Source organism: Littorina saxatilis, linkage group LG4 (genome assembly GCF_037325665.1).
Source record: "Littorina saxatilis isolate snail1 linkage group LG4, US_GU_Lsax_2.0, whole genome shotgun sequence".
Taxonomy (NCBI): Eukaryota; Metazoa; Mollusca; class Gastropoda; order Littorinimorpha; family Littorinidae; genus Littorina; species Littorina saxatilis.
The window spans coordinates 3,920,220-3,937,719 of NC_090248.1; the positions used below are offsets into that span (position 1 = coordinate 3,920,220).

Genomic DNA, 17,500 nt, shown 5'->3' on the forward strand with positions numbered 1-17,500 from the left:
AATATAACAAGTCGCGTAAGGCGAAAATACAATATTTAGTCAAGTAGCTGTCGAACTCACAGAATGAAACTGAACGCAATGCCATTTTTCAGCAAGACCGTATACTCGTAGCATCGTCAGTCCACCGCTCATGGCAAAGGCAGTGAAATTGACAAGAAGAGCGGGGTAGTAGTTGCGCTAAGAAGGATAGCACGCTTTTCTGTACCTCTCTTTGTTTTAACTTTCTGAGCGTGTTTTTAATCCAAACATATCATATCTATATGTTTTTGGAATCAGGAACCGACAAGGAATAAGATGAAAGTGTTTTTAAATTGATTTGGACAATTTAATTTTGATAATAATTTTTATATATTTAATTTTTAGAGCTTGTTTTTAATCCGAATATAACATATTTATATGTTTTTGGAATCAGCAAATGATGGAGAATAAGATAAACGTAAATTTGGATCGTTTTATAAATTTTTATTTTTTTTTACAATTTTCAGATTTTTAATGACCAAAGTCATTAATTAATTTTTAAGCCACCAAGCTGAAATGCAATACCGAAGTCCGGGCTTTGTCGAAGATTACTTGACCAAAATTTGAACCAATTTGGTTGAAAAATGAGGGCGTGACAGTGCCGCCTCAACTTTCACGAAAAGCCGGATATGACGTCATCAAAGACATTTATCAAAAAAATGAAAAAAACATTCGGGGATTTCATACCCAGGAACTCTCATGTCAAATTTCATAAAGATCGGTCCAGTAGTTTAGTCTGAATCGCTCTGCACACACACACACACACACGCACACACACACACACACACGCACGCACACACGCACGCACATACACCACGACCCTCGTATCGATTCCCCCTCGATGTTAAAATATTTAGTCAAAACTTGACTAAATATAAAAAACCCACCAACAACAACCATGAAATAAATACGTGGTGAAAAAGAGAGAGAGAGAGAGAGAGAGAGAGAGAGAGAGAGAGAGAGAGAGAGAGAGAGAGAGAGAGAGAGACAGACAGACAGAGAGAGACAGAGAGAGACAGAGACACAGATAGAGAGAGACAGAGACAGACAGACATACAGATCCGACAGACAGCCATGCAGACAATATATATCGGTACACACTCACACGCACACACAAAGGGAAGTGTCTGCCGTTTGAACATGTAGTATAGTGCTATCGACACGTAGCGTTATCGACACGTAGCGCTACAGTACATTGTTTTTTTCAAAAATAGTGATATCGACACGTAGTTCTATTGAGACGTAGTGATAATGGCATGTGTGAATTGTGGCAATAGCACTACGTGCCGATTGCACTACTGTTTTTGGCAATTTGTGTCGATAGCACTACAGAAAATAGCGCAAACGATACGTAGCACAAATGACACGTAGCGCTAGCGGGACGCACCGGTTACTTTGCCAAGGTCATGGCCGAACTTGAGGCCAACGGAGAAATATCGCTGGATATTTTCTCCCTAGATTAACAGAGACAAAGAAGGGAAGTCATGCTGTATGTACTACTATTTATGTGTGTTTTCGAGCAAATCGTGCCGGGTCGTGTATATTAGGCCAAAAAAAAAAAATAGGTGTGGTTACGGTAACATAGCCAAAAAAAATAGGGTAGGAAGGTAGGCAATCACTTTTTTTTTTGTTTAACTTTTTTTTCTAATGTGTACAAATTAAACCTACTTGACAGGGAAATAAGTGTGCGACTCGGGCGCTTTCGCTTTCATTGCGTTTTCTGCACTCGTTTACTTGGTTTTGTTGACAAATGTAATAAAAAGTTATAGGGTCGGCCCCCAAAAATAGGGTAGGTCGGGTTACCGTAACCACACCTATTTTTTTTTAGGCCTTAGGTTTCCGTGGATTCCCCACTTTATTCATCTTCTATGAAGTGTTTAAGTGTCTTTCTTTCTGATAGTGAATCGTCGTCTGTACCCATTCAACATCACTGTGGACGGTCATCTGTGTGCCAGGGTCTTTGACGACGGCAACAGAGAGCGGTCTGTGCGCTGTGGTTCTGTGGTGTATGGACAGGTGGTTCGACTTACCAAAGACTACACTGCACATCCAGATAATCAGTTTTTGAATCTGTGTGAACTTGAAGTACTGGGTGAGAAAATGTTACTACATTGTTGTGTACGTCTTTGTTTATGTGTGTGTTTGACTGATTGGTTGGTTTGTGTCCCTGAACTTGTTTTTTAAAATGTACAAACTGACCTTTGAGTAAGATCGATAATTCCTGCTACCGAGATGGTTTCGATTCATTGTCTAGCATGTGCAAACGAACAGTTTTCTGATATATCAGTTAGTATGTCCATGATGTGTATGCTATAAAAGTCAGACAAATGGACGTGCACGTTCCAACCAAGACATATACACACTACATTCTGATTGTTTAATTGTTTGATTGGTTGATTGACTGGTTGGTTATTATTTTTAACAGACGCGTATTTAAGTCCAGGAATGAGTTGTTGGTTTTATATTAACTGGGGAGAACACTGCGTTGGCCTGGATAGTCTGGGTTTTACGCGTGTATTTCGGGAGAGGGGGTGCATATTTATGAGATAGATAAGGTGCTTAATGGCATTGCGAAAAAACATATAATATAAGATGGCTGTTACACTGTTTGAAGACAAGTTGTTCGTCAATCCCAGGGGAGCATATCCTCATATTTTGTCATCTTTATCGACGGTAGGGGTCAACAAAAAGCTAGTCTTGCACAAGACATGAGACACCCACTTTGCCACTATATAATAAGTGCAGAAAACAAATGATAAATCAACGGGGGTCATAGTTGTCAAGAACGCTAAATACTCTTAATGAATGTTCCCTCTTGTATTCAGTCAGATGGTGTCGCGTTTAGTATGCAAATCTACAGAATAAAATGTAATTGACCAAACCAACAAAGCAATTATAAGCGTTTCATATTTTGTTTTTATAAAGAATAAGGCGCACAATCAGCATTATACAAATATTCGTTTTAATCTTTTGAGCTACTCAATTTACACACGTTTCACAATGTCGAAATCAGGTGTATTCTAGTTTTAAAACAGCGTCAGTGTTGCATATTTTATCGGATAAACGTTTTATCACATGACAATTCGTAGTGTTTCTTGAAGGTCCTTGTCTACATTTTTATACCGAAATCGCCATTTGACCATTAAAATGCAGAGTCTATTATCTACAAATATCAACAATACACCCCCTTTCGATCAGGAAAGACGAAGCCAGTGTAGCCGTTTGAAAATTCATTGTAGTATTCCAGCGTAGTACTCATAGTAGGATATCCTTATTTGGAAAATGCCAAGCGCAAAACTCCTCTCAAATCCCGTGCATTTCGTGCGTTTATAAAAAAGCGTGGACAGCGCTCCAGTGTCAAACTGTTGCTGCACTTGTTTGGGCGTGGCTATAAGCATAGTGACATGAATTTGATTGGTCAGTATTTTTAGGCAAAGCACATGTTCTCAGCAAACAGAAAGCAAAATATTGGAAGCGTGAGTCACGCTACCCAAAAATAAAATCTTTTTTTACATATATTTTTTTTCTATCATTTTTTTCCCCATGGTTCATTCATCATTTTACATAATTTTGTATCGAAATCTAACCATAAGATTATTGAAAAAAAGCAAAAATGTAGACGACCACCTTTAAAGACACTGATTCAAAAAGTTGAACCACCCTGAATTCGCATTTTTGCTACACAGGTGTAAGACGTACGCTAATACAAACAGAAAAGTATGGCGTGCCGTTCAATATATTTAAGCATGACGCATTTATTTTCTGTCAATATGAACCACCCTGAATTTACATATTAACTACAACTGTGTAAGACGCAAATACTCTCGGGCGCGTGTTTCCAACTCCCAACAAGCATTTCACTGTGATTGAGAGCAGCTAAAAGGAAAATGCTGAGTCCATATCTTTTGTTTTAAAGTCTAAACTTGCACAGAGTAGCCATCAGTTTTATTGGTGAGATCAGTGAGTATTTGTTAAGCCTTTCCTTTCTTCTGAATGCTTTTACCAGTGTTTGTGCGTTTAACTGTTGCTAACATTGATTGCTTTCACTTATCATTCAAACCGGAAGCAAGAGTGGATATAGGTCACACATGCATAATACAGCTACCTAAATCACAGACATCTCTTGGAATCCAGTTATGAAACTGATGTGTGTGTGTGTGTGTGTGTGTGTGTGTGTGTGTGTGTGTGTGTGTGTGTGTGTGTGTGTGGCTGTGTGTGTATGTGTTTGTGAGTGTGTGTGTGTATGTGTGTGGGTGTGTGTATGTGTGTGTGTGTGTGTGTGTGTGTGTGTGTGCAGTGCCCAGTGGTGTCAGCCAGTGTCCGGCAGGTAGTTACGGACAGGGTTGTGGACAGACCTGTAGTAACAACTGTGGCGGGGGATTAGGCAAGAACTTCTGCAATATTTACTCCGCAGTTTGTTATGATGGTAAGTGAAATTCGCCGCCTCACATGTGTGCCAACCAAATGGTTAGTCGCAGAGATACTTGTAGTATTAAACCAGAAACACAACTTGACCCAACATGTTTGCGCGCTCATACACACGCACATGCGCACGCACACAGCATATATTTGTAAATACATTGTTCTGCATAATGTTTGATAATGAGCGTTGAAACTATTTACATCTTATATTCTGGTAGACAAGGGTGTTTTAAGATAAATGTTCAGTTGCTACTGCGCTGTTGTGGATTTGTTTGTTGAGCATCCTAACTGTTCAATCAATGCGCACCATGAGTATACACAATTGTTTATGTCGTCATTTGTAGAATACTATATTGTTCGTTGAATTGTTTTAGGCATGACGGTTAAACTAAATAAACCACATTTCCATTTTCATGGGTGTATTTATGCAAATGTCAAGTTGATGTGGCTGCCATATTTTATTGAGGAGTTCGTATTTATCACATCGGTGTTTGATAAGCTTAATAAGAAAGAGCATTCACACACTTAATAAGAAACGGTGTTGTGCGCAGTCAGTTTTAACATCCCCAGGTGTGAATCTTAAATGTCTTCCTTAAATGAGCTCGAAGTTGAGCTTGACAAGAGTTTGCAAAATATTGTGAAACGGATCGATCCAAATGTCCCAAAAGACGAGTAACATTGCCTTTGATACTATGTTCAGTAAAAATAGAAAGAAACTTAATCATATTCAGTCTGCACTAGTGCCAATCAGACATATTGATTGTGCACGCTGAAAGAACATACTTGACGTCACATAGGTGCATACATCGCTAATCATTGCTTATGCAACTTTAAAGCAAAATACGTGCAAGGTAGCTAACATGTATCAACAAAACTTAGATTCTGAATGATCATGTAAGGCGTCATACTTATAAGCTTGGTCAGAGTTGTCAAAGTGTTTAATTACTAAATGGTGTGAGAACGAGCCATAACATATCCACGAGGTTACTGCACCGATTTTGTAAGTTTTATGATCGTCCATTACCTGACTAATTGTACAATTAGTCAGGTAATTGACAATCTATAGTAACCTGTTAATTGTCCCTATTATATCACTGCGACTCATTGTGTTTCTGCTTTTGCTTCTTCTTTTTTTTTTTTGCACTTCAGAATCTTGTATTTTTGTTATGCCGAGTATTGTATTCAGCCAATCCGATACATGGATTTATGTCTTCTTTTTACATTTACAATAAAGTCCTACACGTTTCAAACGGGATAACTCATTCACTTGATTGCTAATTCAATCAATCAAAACAACAAGTCTTTAGATCGGTACTACCCGTATTATATGGCTGTAGACATTTCAACAGCTCCGTCAATTATTACTAATTTGATTCTTAAGTAGAAACAAGTTTGCACGCTACATTTTAAATTGCTTTAATGGAGCACCGTTTGGGGTAAGTTACGAAGTAAAGCACGAAGTAAGCGTAGCCACTGAAAGCATCACACCTGACAGAAACGTATTTTGTTTCCTACAGACACTACACTACTTCAATTGATCAGGTATCATAGTTACGGACCACTTTCGAGCAAATCATTGCACGATTACGTTATAATATACGGAATTTCACAACATGTATAAATGCCTAAATTCGTCGGAAAACGTTTCCAAAAGAGCCGCAGTAATACAATCTTTGAGATCTAATTGAGGTTTTATCTCCCACAATTCCGAGAGGAATGGGTCACGTGAGATAGAACGCGGGAATACGTCACTGAACGAATGGTTTCCGTCCTGTGAAGACGTGTTGGTGCACTGTCTCTCTTGCTTTGCTTTCATTTTCCTCTAACCTTTCTCTGTACAAGTTTTAGTTGTAGGTTAGTTGAAGTGTATTGACTATTTTGATTGTTTATCATTGTGTCAACTTGCAAGGTAAGGAAACAGTTTGGAGTTTTCGGTGTTTGTTGGTTTTTTGAACCGGGAACTTGTTGTTTCGCGTATGAATTTTATTCGTCGAAGCTAACACATGGAAATGTTAGGCGTCAGTCGGCGCGTTCATTGTTTTTGCAGGTGTGACCTACTATATTTGAGTCAGTTGGGATCGTTACTTGTTTTTGCACGTGTGACCTAAGGTCAGTCGGAATTGTGACTTGTTTTGGTAGGATGACATATTATTTTGGCTACGGAAATGAAGTACACGTTTGCTGACACAGTCAGTCACGATTTGCTGACATAGTCAGTCACGATTTGCTGAAGCAGCCTCTTTGTTTTTTCAGCAGCTGTCTCGATTACAGCAATTACTATCGCCTGAGGCGAACTATGGGCCACAGAAGGTCCGCTGTGCTAAGGCTGAGCACTAGTCCATTGAAGATTTGAAAATCTTTGCAGTGGATTTTAAATTGTTTTCATACTGTAACGGGGCGCTTGCTCGTCCCCAGGAATCAATATAACTTTTTCGTGTGGTTTTTGTTCGGAATATGGCGGACTCGGGAGGTGGTGAATGTGCTGCTGGCGGGAAGAAAACCGGCAAGAAACCGGCGAAAGCACAACCTTCTGAAGTGATACCGTCAGAAAAGACGGGAGTTGATCAGTCTCTTTCAATAGAGAAGAGCTCGTCTGGCCCACGTGATTGTGAAGTTACTCTGAAAATGGACAACATTTTGGAGACAATGACTGCCTTGTCTGGCAGACTATCTGATTTGGAGAAAGTTGGTAAGCTTAATGCGACGCCTGTTGCTTCAACATCGCGTGGAACCGAGTCGCATGGAACCGAAAGCAGTTCGGCGCAAGAGTCGCAAGCGGATGGAGAAGACGGTGCTTCGGTTAGATTTGCTCATGAGCAGTTCGAAAATGAGTTTGATTCGGCTGAAGACACGGATGTTGCTTCGGACAATGATTTTGACGCAGGCATAGTAGTGGATACAGTTGGCGAGGGGATTCATCCATCTCTGGCAGATCGTTTTGAAGAAGGACTTCTTCTTCCATCAGATCGGGCACGTGTGCGAGACACTCTTCAGAACTATCCGCGGCCCAAAAATGTCACGTCGCTTCGAACGCCGACTCTCAATCGTGAATTAGATGGCAAACTGTTAGACAAGTTTGCAAAGAAAAGAGACTCGAACCTGTCCTTTGTTCAGGAACAAGTAGGTTGTACGCTGAAAATTATCGCTCAGCTTATGTCCGACCTCAAAGAAAAACCAGCAAGTCGGAAGTTGAGTGAGCGTGACAGCTTTAGCAAACTGGCCGATGCGGCTCGACTTCTTATGGCTTCACACAAGGACCTGTCACAAGTGCGGCGCGAAGCACTCAGGCCGACACTTAGCCAAGACTGCAGGGCCTTATGCAATGCGCAGCTAAATTTCAAACTGACGTCTAACGAGTTTTTGTTTGGGGAGGATCTAGCGAAAAGGGTCGACGATGCAGTGAAGAACAGGAAATTATCATCCACACTGTCACAGCCCCTTTCAAAAAACGCCACCAGAGGTCGTCAGTTCTACCAAGGGCGACCTCGACAACAGTTTCAGCAGAGACAACAGTACCAGCAGAGAAGAGGTGTCTCCAACCGACAGACAGGACACAAATTCTCTCCCAAGTTCCACTCCCAACAGAGCGGGATTCCCTCCAAGAAAACAAAACGGGATTAGAATCTAATATTTGTGCGCCAGCGGTTTCTATTTTTAGGGAACAGGTCAGTTCAAAATTTGTGAATACTCCTGAGAACTTTCATAGTGGAAAAGTCGCTGATCATTTGAATAGTTGGAGACAGTTAACCTCTGATAGATGGATCCTTCAGCAAGTCGCAGGAATTGAAATTGAATTTATGATCACTGGTGAACACATTCCAGACAGGAAAGAAATTAGATTTTCTTCTTCCGAGGATGAGCTAGTGGCTAATGAGGTAGCGAAGTTAGTGGAGAAACAGATTGTTCAAGAGGTGGATCAACGGCCAGATCAACTTTTATCCAGTATTTTCTTGCGTCAGAAAAAAGATGGTAGTCAAAGGGTGATTTTAAACCTAAAAAATTTGAATCAGACAATTGAAAAGATTCACTTCAAGATGGATACATTAAAAAACGCAGTGTCATTAATGAAAAAAGATTGCTTTTTTGCCTCAGTTGATCTAAAAGATGCATATTTCTCCATACGCATCGCTCCCAAGTTCAGAAAATATTTCAGATTTCAGTTTCATGGCAAAACTTTTGAGTTCCTGGCTCTTCCACAGGGATATCGTGATTCTCCCCGCATTTTCACGAAACTACTAAAGCCTGTATTGGCCCACTTACGTTTATCTGGCCATACCCTTCTGATATACATTGATGATACCCTTTTGCAAGGAGACACTTTTGAAGAATGCCAGGCAGCAGTGTTAGATACATGTGCTTTGTTGGATCGTTTGGGCTTTACTGTGCATCCTGTGAAGTCAGTATTTACACCTACTCAATGCATTGAGTTTTTAGGGTTTCAGCTTGATTCTCAGAACATGTTAGTTTCTCTGACCCCCCGGACAGTTGATAAAATTCGTACTAAGTGCGCTGATTTGGCTGGAAGAAAGAAATGTACAATTAGGCAGTTGGCTGAAGTTATCGGATATTTAGTGGCTGCCCAACCGGGTGTTTGGGTTGCACCTCTCTTTTTTAAACGATTAGAGATCGCAAAAAATGAAGCCCTTGCTGTTAGGAAAGGTGACTTTGATGCAGAACTTGTGGTTTCAGAACAAGTTCGTTCAGACCTTCTCTGGTGGATTGATAATGTAAAGCAATATCCTTCCCCTGTTAGCAGAGGCATACCTACTGTAATAGTAAAATCAGATGCTTCGAAAATAGGGTGGGGGGCGGAGTGTCAGGGTAGCACCACAGGTGGAATGTGGACCAAGGAAGAAGCTTTTGAACATATTAACTGTTTGGAACTTAAAGCAGCTTATTTTGCCTTGAAATCCCTTTGCAGGGGATTATGTCACTCTTACATTCAGTTACTTACAGACAATAGCACCACTGTTGCTTGTATTAATAACATGGGCAGCACAAAAGTTTTGTGCAACGACATTGCCAGAGACATTTGGTTGTGGTGCTTATCACATAGTAATTGTGTAACAGCAACACACTTACCGGGTTGCCTAAATATAGAGGCAGATGCAGAATCCCGTGTAGATAGACACAACATTGAATGGCATTTGGACACACAAGTGTTTGCAGAAGTCATCAATCGGTTTGGTCTCTGTGATGTAGACTTATTTGCTTCTCGTGTTAACGCACAGTTAAGAAAGTATGTTTCATGGAAACCTGACCCAGATGCATTTGCCATTGATGCATTTTCCTTAGACTGGTCATTGTTCAAGGCGTTCTGTTTTCCGCCTTTCAGTCTCATTCCAAGAGTGCTCCAAAGGATAGAAGTCTTAGAGGCGGAGTGTGTGCTGGTGGTGCCATTATGGACAACGCAAGTGTGGTTCACGAAACTGTTGCGTCTACTAGTAGAACTGCCGGTCATGTTGCCCCGAAAAGAAAACTTACTCAGTCATCCACTGACGCAACAGAAATTATCATGTCAGCCTGGAGAGAGGGTACAAAGCGTAACTACGAGTCATATTTCAAACGCTGGCTTCAGCATTGCCTTGAACGGGATAGAGATCCCTTTTGTGCCTCTCCACATGAGTTGATAAGGTTTTTAACGAAACTGTTCCAAGAAGGCAAAGGATACAGCAGTTTGAACATGGCACGAAGCGCTGTTTCCGCATTGTCCCTTCAGGATAATTGTTCAGTGGGTTGTCATCCACTGGTGAAGAAGTTTTTGAAAGGAGCTTTCAACAGACGGCCTGCTTTGCCCCGTACTTGTGTGACCTGGGACGCTAATCTAGTGCTAAATTTTTTAAAAAGAATGGTCACCGGCAAAATTTTTATCGCTGGCGCAATTGACGCTTAAAACTGTGCTGTTGTGCTTGTTGGTCTCTAGTCAAAGGGGACAGGCGATTTGGTTGATGGACTTGCGTAACATGAGTTGGACAAAGGAAGATGTACGATGTAGGTTTGGGGATTTGCTCAAAACTTCTGGCCCAAACAAACATCAGAATGAAGTGGTATTTTGTGCTTTTCCGTCTGATTTGGCAATTTGTGTTGTACATTATTTGAAACAATATGTCAAAAGAACTCGTGCATTTAGAGGAACGGAAACGAGACTCTTTATCAGTTGGACAGCCCCTCACAAAGCGGTGTCGAGAGATACTATCCGTCGATGGACAAAGATTGGATTACAAAAAGCGGGTATTGACATGACAATATTTACGCCGCATTCAACTCGTTCCGCTGCATCTAGTAAAGCTGCAAGTAAAATTCCTCTGGCAACCATTCTGAAGACTGTTGGTTGGCGTCGGGCTAACACCTTCACAACTTTTTACAAGAAACCAGTGGACAGTGGGAGGAGTTTTGGACAGGCTGTTCTGTCATGAAGAATTGGGGTAGGTTTATATGTACAGTATTTCAATTCATCGACAGTGCTAGGGTGTAAATGTTGCAGACTTTAAAGTCTCACGTGACCCATTCCTCTCGGAATTGTGGGAGATAAAATTACATAATTATGACGAGCTTACCTCAGTAAGTGAAGTCTAATTGTGGTTTTATCGACCACAATGTAGAGAGGAAAGGGATTACGTGCCTCGCCCTAAGTTGTCTTCAGAGTTATACTGATAACCGTTTTCCCTCCCTATCCCTTTCCTCTCTCTTTCTCTTTTTTCTGCACCATTTACACGTCGTTAAACAGTGACGTATTCCCGCGTTCTATCTCACGTAATCCCTTTCCTCTCTACATTGTGGTCGATAAAACCACAATTAGACTTCACTTACTCAGGTAAGCTCGTCATAATTATGTAATTAGCATTCTCATCAACTCAAGCACACTATGTGATCTCCGGAGGATTGTTTGAAGGTTTTAAAATATTACTTGTGTTTCAATAACATGGATTTTGTTTTGCAGAGGTATAAACAATTAAACGCAAACTATGATTGGTCTTTTGCGTGGAGTATGGCGTTAATTATTGTTCATTCCGTGATTTGAGGCTACCGTGTAACGTTTCAGACTGCACGGTAGGGAACTATGGAACTAACTGCGATAGTACGTGTTCTAATCTCTGTGATGGAGGCTGTGACCGAGTCACCGCCCACTGTACACGTGAGTCGATCTGCCGTACTCTTTGCTGTTGTTCATGCATTTCTTTTCTCTAGTCCACTTAGCAGTTCCTACTAACTGTGTGTCATGTTTTTTTTAACTTCGTCGTGACTGTGTACTGTAATGAAAGTAAGCCCCCCCTAACGTGCACACCCAATGTAGTGTACACGGGGGGGAGTTCGGACACCGAAGAGAGTCTGCACACAAATTTGACTCTGAAATAAATTTCCGCCGAACCTGGGATCGAACTCACGCTGACAGCGGCCAACTGAATACAAATCCAGCGGGCTACCAACTGAGCTATATCCCCGCCCATATACTGCTATGTGATTTGTCAGAAAGAGCCTCCACATACATTTCCTCAAAAGATTTAACAACATAGCTCCCTGTCCGTATTTTGAACTTGTATACATTTGCAGAAACAAGATAATGACAAAATCGCTGTTTGATGTTTTAATGACGGACTAGCTTTTTGTATTGGTCCTCGGAAAGCATATCGCCTTCTGTTTTGATTTTATCAACCTTGGGCTCCGGCCTCTCTCAAATAAAAACAAGTCGCGTAAGGAGAAATTACTACATTTAGTCAAGCTGTGGAACTCACAGAATGAAACTGAATGCACTGCATTTTTTCACAATGACCGTAGTCCACCGCTTGTGCCTAACGGAGTGAAACTGACGAGCCTGTTCAGCGCGGTAGTGGTTTCGCTGTACTTCGTAGCACGCTTTTCTGTACCTCTCTTCGTTTTAACTTTCTGAGCGTGTTTTTAATCCAAACATATCATATATATATATATGTTTTTGGAATCAGGAACCGACAAGGAATAAGATGAAATTGTTTTTAAATCGATTTCGGAAATTAAATTTTAATCATAATTTTCATATTTTTAATTTTCAGAGCTTGTTTTTAATCCAAATATAACATATGTATATGTTTTTGGAATCAGGAAATGATGCAGAATAAGATGAACGTATATTTTGATCGTTTTATATAAAAAAATATTTATTACAATTTTCAGATTTTTAATGACCAAAGTCATAAATTAATTTTTAAGCCACCAAGCTGAAATGCAATACCGAAGTCTGGCCTTTGTCGAAGATTGCTCTACACAAATTTCAATCAATTTGATTGAAAAATGAGGGTGTGACAGTGCCGCCTCATCCCGCAGTGGGGCACTGCGGTTATGAAATTAAAAGCCCCTCCTGTTTTTGGAACCGCAGGAGCTTTCTAGTTTGCTGTTAGGTAGATTTTTGGTTCCTCTTTCCTGTCATGCTCTCTTTTTCTTCATGAATTCTTTTCTTTTTTCTGCCTTCTTGCTCATTCACCTGTATTTTTTCCAAAAATCTCTTCTCTTGCCGCTTGTCTCGCGATTCATGTATTAAGTTTAATCTGTTAGTGTTCTGATGTAAGTCCAGCAGTAGATAGGTTAAGCCTATTTTAACATACTGGAAACTGGTAATCTTCCAGTAGGTATTAATTTAGTTTTACTAAAGCCTGCTGGGACACAAGTAATGGGTTAGTGCATTTGTAAACAGGAATCGCTTGACAAGTGGCCCCCTTCATCCCCCCCTTCCTCGTCCTGATATGGCTCTGCGTAGTCGGATGGACGTTAAGCAACAAATAAACAAACAAACAAAAGTGCCGCCTCAACTTTTACAAAAAGCCGGATATGACGTCATCAAAAGTATTTATTGTAAAAAAGAAAAACACTTCCGGGGATATCATTCCCAGGAACTCACTTGTCAAATTTCATAAAGATCGGTTTAGTAGTTTGGTCTGAATCGCTCCACACACACACACGCACAGACAGACAGACAGACAGACAGACACACACACACACACACACACACACACACACACACACACACACACACACACACACACACACACACACACACCACGACCCTCGTCTCGATTCCCCCTCTATGTTAAAACAAATTTTAGTCAAAACTTGACTAAATGTAACAAGTCGCGTAAGGCGAAAATACAACATTTAGTCAAGTAGCTGTCGAACTCACAGAATGAAACTGAACGCAATGCCATTTTTCAGCAAGACCGTATACTCGTAGCATCGTCAGTCCACCGCTCATGGCAAAGGCAGTGAAATTGACAAGAAGAGCGGGGTAGTAGTTGTGCTAAGAAGGATAGCACGCTTTTCTGTACCTCTCTTTGTTTTAACTTTCTGAGCGTGTTTTTAATCCAAACATATCATATCTATATGTTTTTGGAATCAGGAACCGACAAGGAATAAGATGAAAGTGTTTTTAAATTGATTTCGACAATTTAATTTTGATAATAATTTTTATATATTTAATTTTCAGAGCTTGTTTTTAATCCAAATATAACATATTTATATGTTTTTGGAATCAGAAAATGATGGAAAATAAGATGAACGTAAATTTGGATCGTTTTATAATTTTTTTTGTTTTTTTTTACAATTTTCAGATTTTTAATGACCAAAGTCATAAATTAATTTTTAAGCCACCAAGCTGAAATGCAATACCGAAGTCCGGGCTTTGTCGAAGATTGCTTGACAAAAATTTCAATCAATTTGGTTGAAAAATGAGGGCGTGACAGTGCCGCCTCAACTTTCACGAAAAGCCGGATATGACGTCATCAAAGACATTTATAAAAAAAATGAAAAAAACGTTCGGGGATTTCATACCCAGGAACTCTCATGTCAAATTTCATAAATATCGGTCCAGTAGTTTAGTCTGAATCACTCTACACACACACACAGACACACGCACATACACCACGACCCTCGTCTCGATTCCCCCCTCGATGTTAAAACATTTAGTCATAACTTGACTAAATGTAACAATGAAACAGAAGACGATATGCTCCCCTCGGATTGAAAACAACAATCTGTTCTGTCAGCAACCCATCAAACAGCGTTGTTATCATCATTTTGTTTGCCGTCTGCAAGGGGACTGGTTGACAAAATCAAATACGTCTCACCGCTTTGATACTGGAGATTATAATACAGTTCCTATCGCATTGCCACTGCGATTCATAATATATCTGCTTTTTAACCCCCACCTCACGTGGTATGTGTTTGCTTTGTTATGTTTATAATGCCGAACATTATCTTATGTTGAACTCGTTTCAGGCTGCGTGGGGAACTTTGCAGGCGACTTCTGTCAAGGTAAATAATTATGTTACGTTTTCAATCCACTCCCCCACTTATAGTTTTATCATTCCCAACGCTATAGAAAACCGCTTTCGGACCTCCATAAATCTGTGAAAAGTTGGTTATATCGAGATGGATGTTTTTATATTTAGTCAAGTTTTGACTAAATATTTTAACATCGAGGGGGAATCGAAACGAGGGTCGTGGTGTATGTGCGTGTGTGTGTCTGTGTGTGTGTCTGTGTGTGTGTGTGTGTGTGTGTAGAGCGATTCAGACTAAACTACTGGACCGATCTTTATGAAATTTGACATGAGAGTTCCTGGGTATGAAATCCCCGAATGTTTTTTTCATTTTTTTGATAAATGTCTTTGATGACGTCATATCCGGCTTTTCGTGAAAGTTGAGGCGGCACTGTCACGCCCTCATTTTTCAACCAAATTGGTTGAAATTTTGGTCAAGTAATCTTCGACGAAGCCCGGACTTCGGTATTGCATTTCAGCTTGGTGGCTTAAAAATTAATTAATGACTTTGGTCATTAAAAATCTGAAAATTGTAAAAAAAAAATAAAAATGTATAAAACGATCCAAATTTACGTTTATCTTATTTTCCATCATTTGCTGATTCCAAAAACATATAAATATGTTATATTCGGATTAAAAACAAGCTCTGAAAATTAAATATATACAAATTATTATCAAAATTAAATTGTCCAAATCAATTTAAAAACACTTTCATCTTATTCCTTGTCGGTTCCTGATTCCAAAAACATATAGATATGATATGTTTGGATTAAAAACACGCTCAGAAAGTTAAAACAAAGAGAGGTACAGAAAAGCGTGCTATCCTTCTTAGCGCAACTACTACCCCGCTCTTCTTGTCAATTTCACTGCCTTTGCCATGAGCGGTGGACTGACGATGCTACGAGTATACGGTCTTGCTGAAAAATGGCATTGCCTTCAGTTTCATTCTGTGAGTTCGACAGCTGCTTGACTAAATATTGTATTTTCGCCTTACGCGACTTGTTGTATGTTAACGACACACACATCACTACCCTCGTCTCGATTCCCGTCAATGTTACAACATTTAGTCATAAAAAACACACGATTGAGTTGCTTTAACGTGTTTTCACGTCTTCTTGCAGGTTGTGCTGGACATTTTGCTGGAGAAACATGCACAGGTTTGTACAATACATACTGCTTCTATTTATAGTTCTAGACACTAACACGAAAACCGTGTGTGTGTGTGTGTGTGTGTGTGTGTGTGTGTGTGTGTGTGTGCGTTCTTGAGCGTGTGTGTGTGTGTGTGTGTGTGTGTGTGTGTGTGTGTGTGTGTGTGTGTGTGTGTGTTTATTTGGTATAATCATTTCGTTGCACAACTCCGAATACATGGTAGCAGCGACACATTTCCACAATGATCAATTTTAGGCAAGAGGCACTTGACATTATGAACCAACTCATTGGATGACGTCAAAAGTACATACACATGTACATGTTGGCACCTTAGTAAAATGTGTCCTTATTATGTATGATTAACTTTCGTTGCACATCTATATGTAGGTTAGAAACCCAAAGCTAATTTGTGGGAAAAAAGGCTCTTAGTGTTTTGAACCAACTCATTGTGGGGGCTGCGCGTACGTATGTTTGGTCTTTGTGGGCACAGTCGCGACAAAAAAGAAAAACTAAACACAAAATGCGATTTGACTGATAACAATGATTTCAGACTGCTGGGAAGGGTTCTATGGAAGTGATTGTGCAACACAGTGCGGCGGGACCTGTGCAGGAGGATGTGCCAGGAACACCGGTGTCTGTACAAGTAAGTTAATTCTCTGCCGCAGTCCTGTCTGTCTGTCTCTCCTTGTTTGCTCCTCCTTTTGTCCACACGATTACTTCAGCAAAGAACGATAGTCTCTGTTAAGCCTGTCCTTAATTGGACGAAGTCGACTACGCGTAGCTCACTTCGCGAAGCTACCGGAACTAGACTTCGTCGCAGTCCAAGGGAAGGCACTATGGCGGAAAAGAGAGTTATCTTTTCATGTCTTGGCGTCTCAAATCTTATTAGCCAGAAAGCGCATGCGCGTAGTCTCGACCAGCGCGTGGTGTGCTTCTTTCTGAGTACTTTACGTCACAAATTGTACTTTACGTACTTGATGATGACGTAAGTTAATTGTATGTGTTTTATTTCGTTGACTGAGCACGGCCGGGACCAGTTGGCGTGAGCGCTGAGATTTCGAGTTTCATTCGACATGGCAATGCATCGCAGTATGAAATAATACAGGTAGGAGGTTAGTTCTTGTACTTTGGGTCAACCAAAGTCGATAAATGCATTCTTCACTATGGTATTGAGTCTGATTTCGTCGTCCATCTTGAATCGAAAAGCACTCTTCTTACAAACAAAAAAAACTTCGTTGCGAGCTACGGCGAAGCTTCGCATGTCAAAACTTGAGAAGCGATGTTGGGGTCAAAGTACCACGCCGTAGCTGCGGGTTTTTGGTACAAAGACTTCGCGAAGCTTCGTGTAGTCGACTACGGGCTCAATTAAGGACGGGCTTTAATGTGATACACCCAAAGAAAAGACGACTGCTACGCTTGCAAAAACACTTTCAGGCTTTGTTCACTCTAAAAATACTGCAATTACATAAATAGAGAATACTACATGGCTTGCTGTGTCGTACCAGATTTACACGAGTTTTTTTTTTTTAAATACTGAACTGCGAGCGAAAGCGAGCTGTTCACTATTTGAAAAAGCAACGAGTGTAAATCTGGTACGACACAGCAAGCCATGCAGTATTCTGTTTATC

At 40.4% G+C, this 17,500-nt stretch overlaps 1 protein-coding gene across 1 annotated transcript in view; it reads left to right on the forward strand.

The window, feature by feature from the left end:
• LOC138965699 (uncharacterized) overlaps positions 1-17,500 on the forward strand; it is a 61,139-nt gene that overhangs the window by 15,600 nt on the left and 28,039 nt on the right. The window contains exons 3-7 of the mRNA XM_070337875.1: positions 1,919-2,110; positions 4,316-4,444; positions 14,683-14,718; positions 15,845-15,880; positions 16,423-16,515. Coding sequence (XP_070193976.1) covers positions 1,919-2,110; positions 4,316-4,444; positions 14,683-14,718; positions 15,845-15,880; positions 16,423-16,515 — 486 coding nt within the window. The remainder of the gene's footprint in view (positions 1-1,918; positions 2,111-4,315; positions 4,445-14,682; positions 14,719-15,844; positions 15,881-16,422; positions 16,516-17,500) is intronic.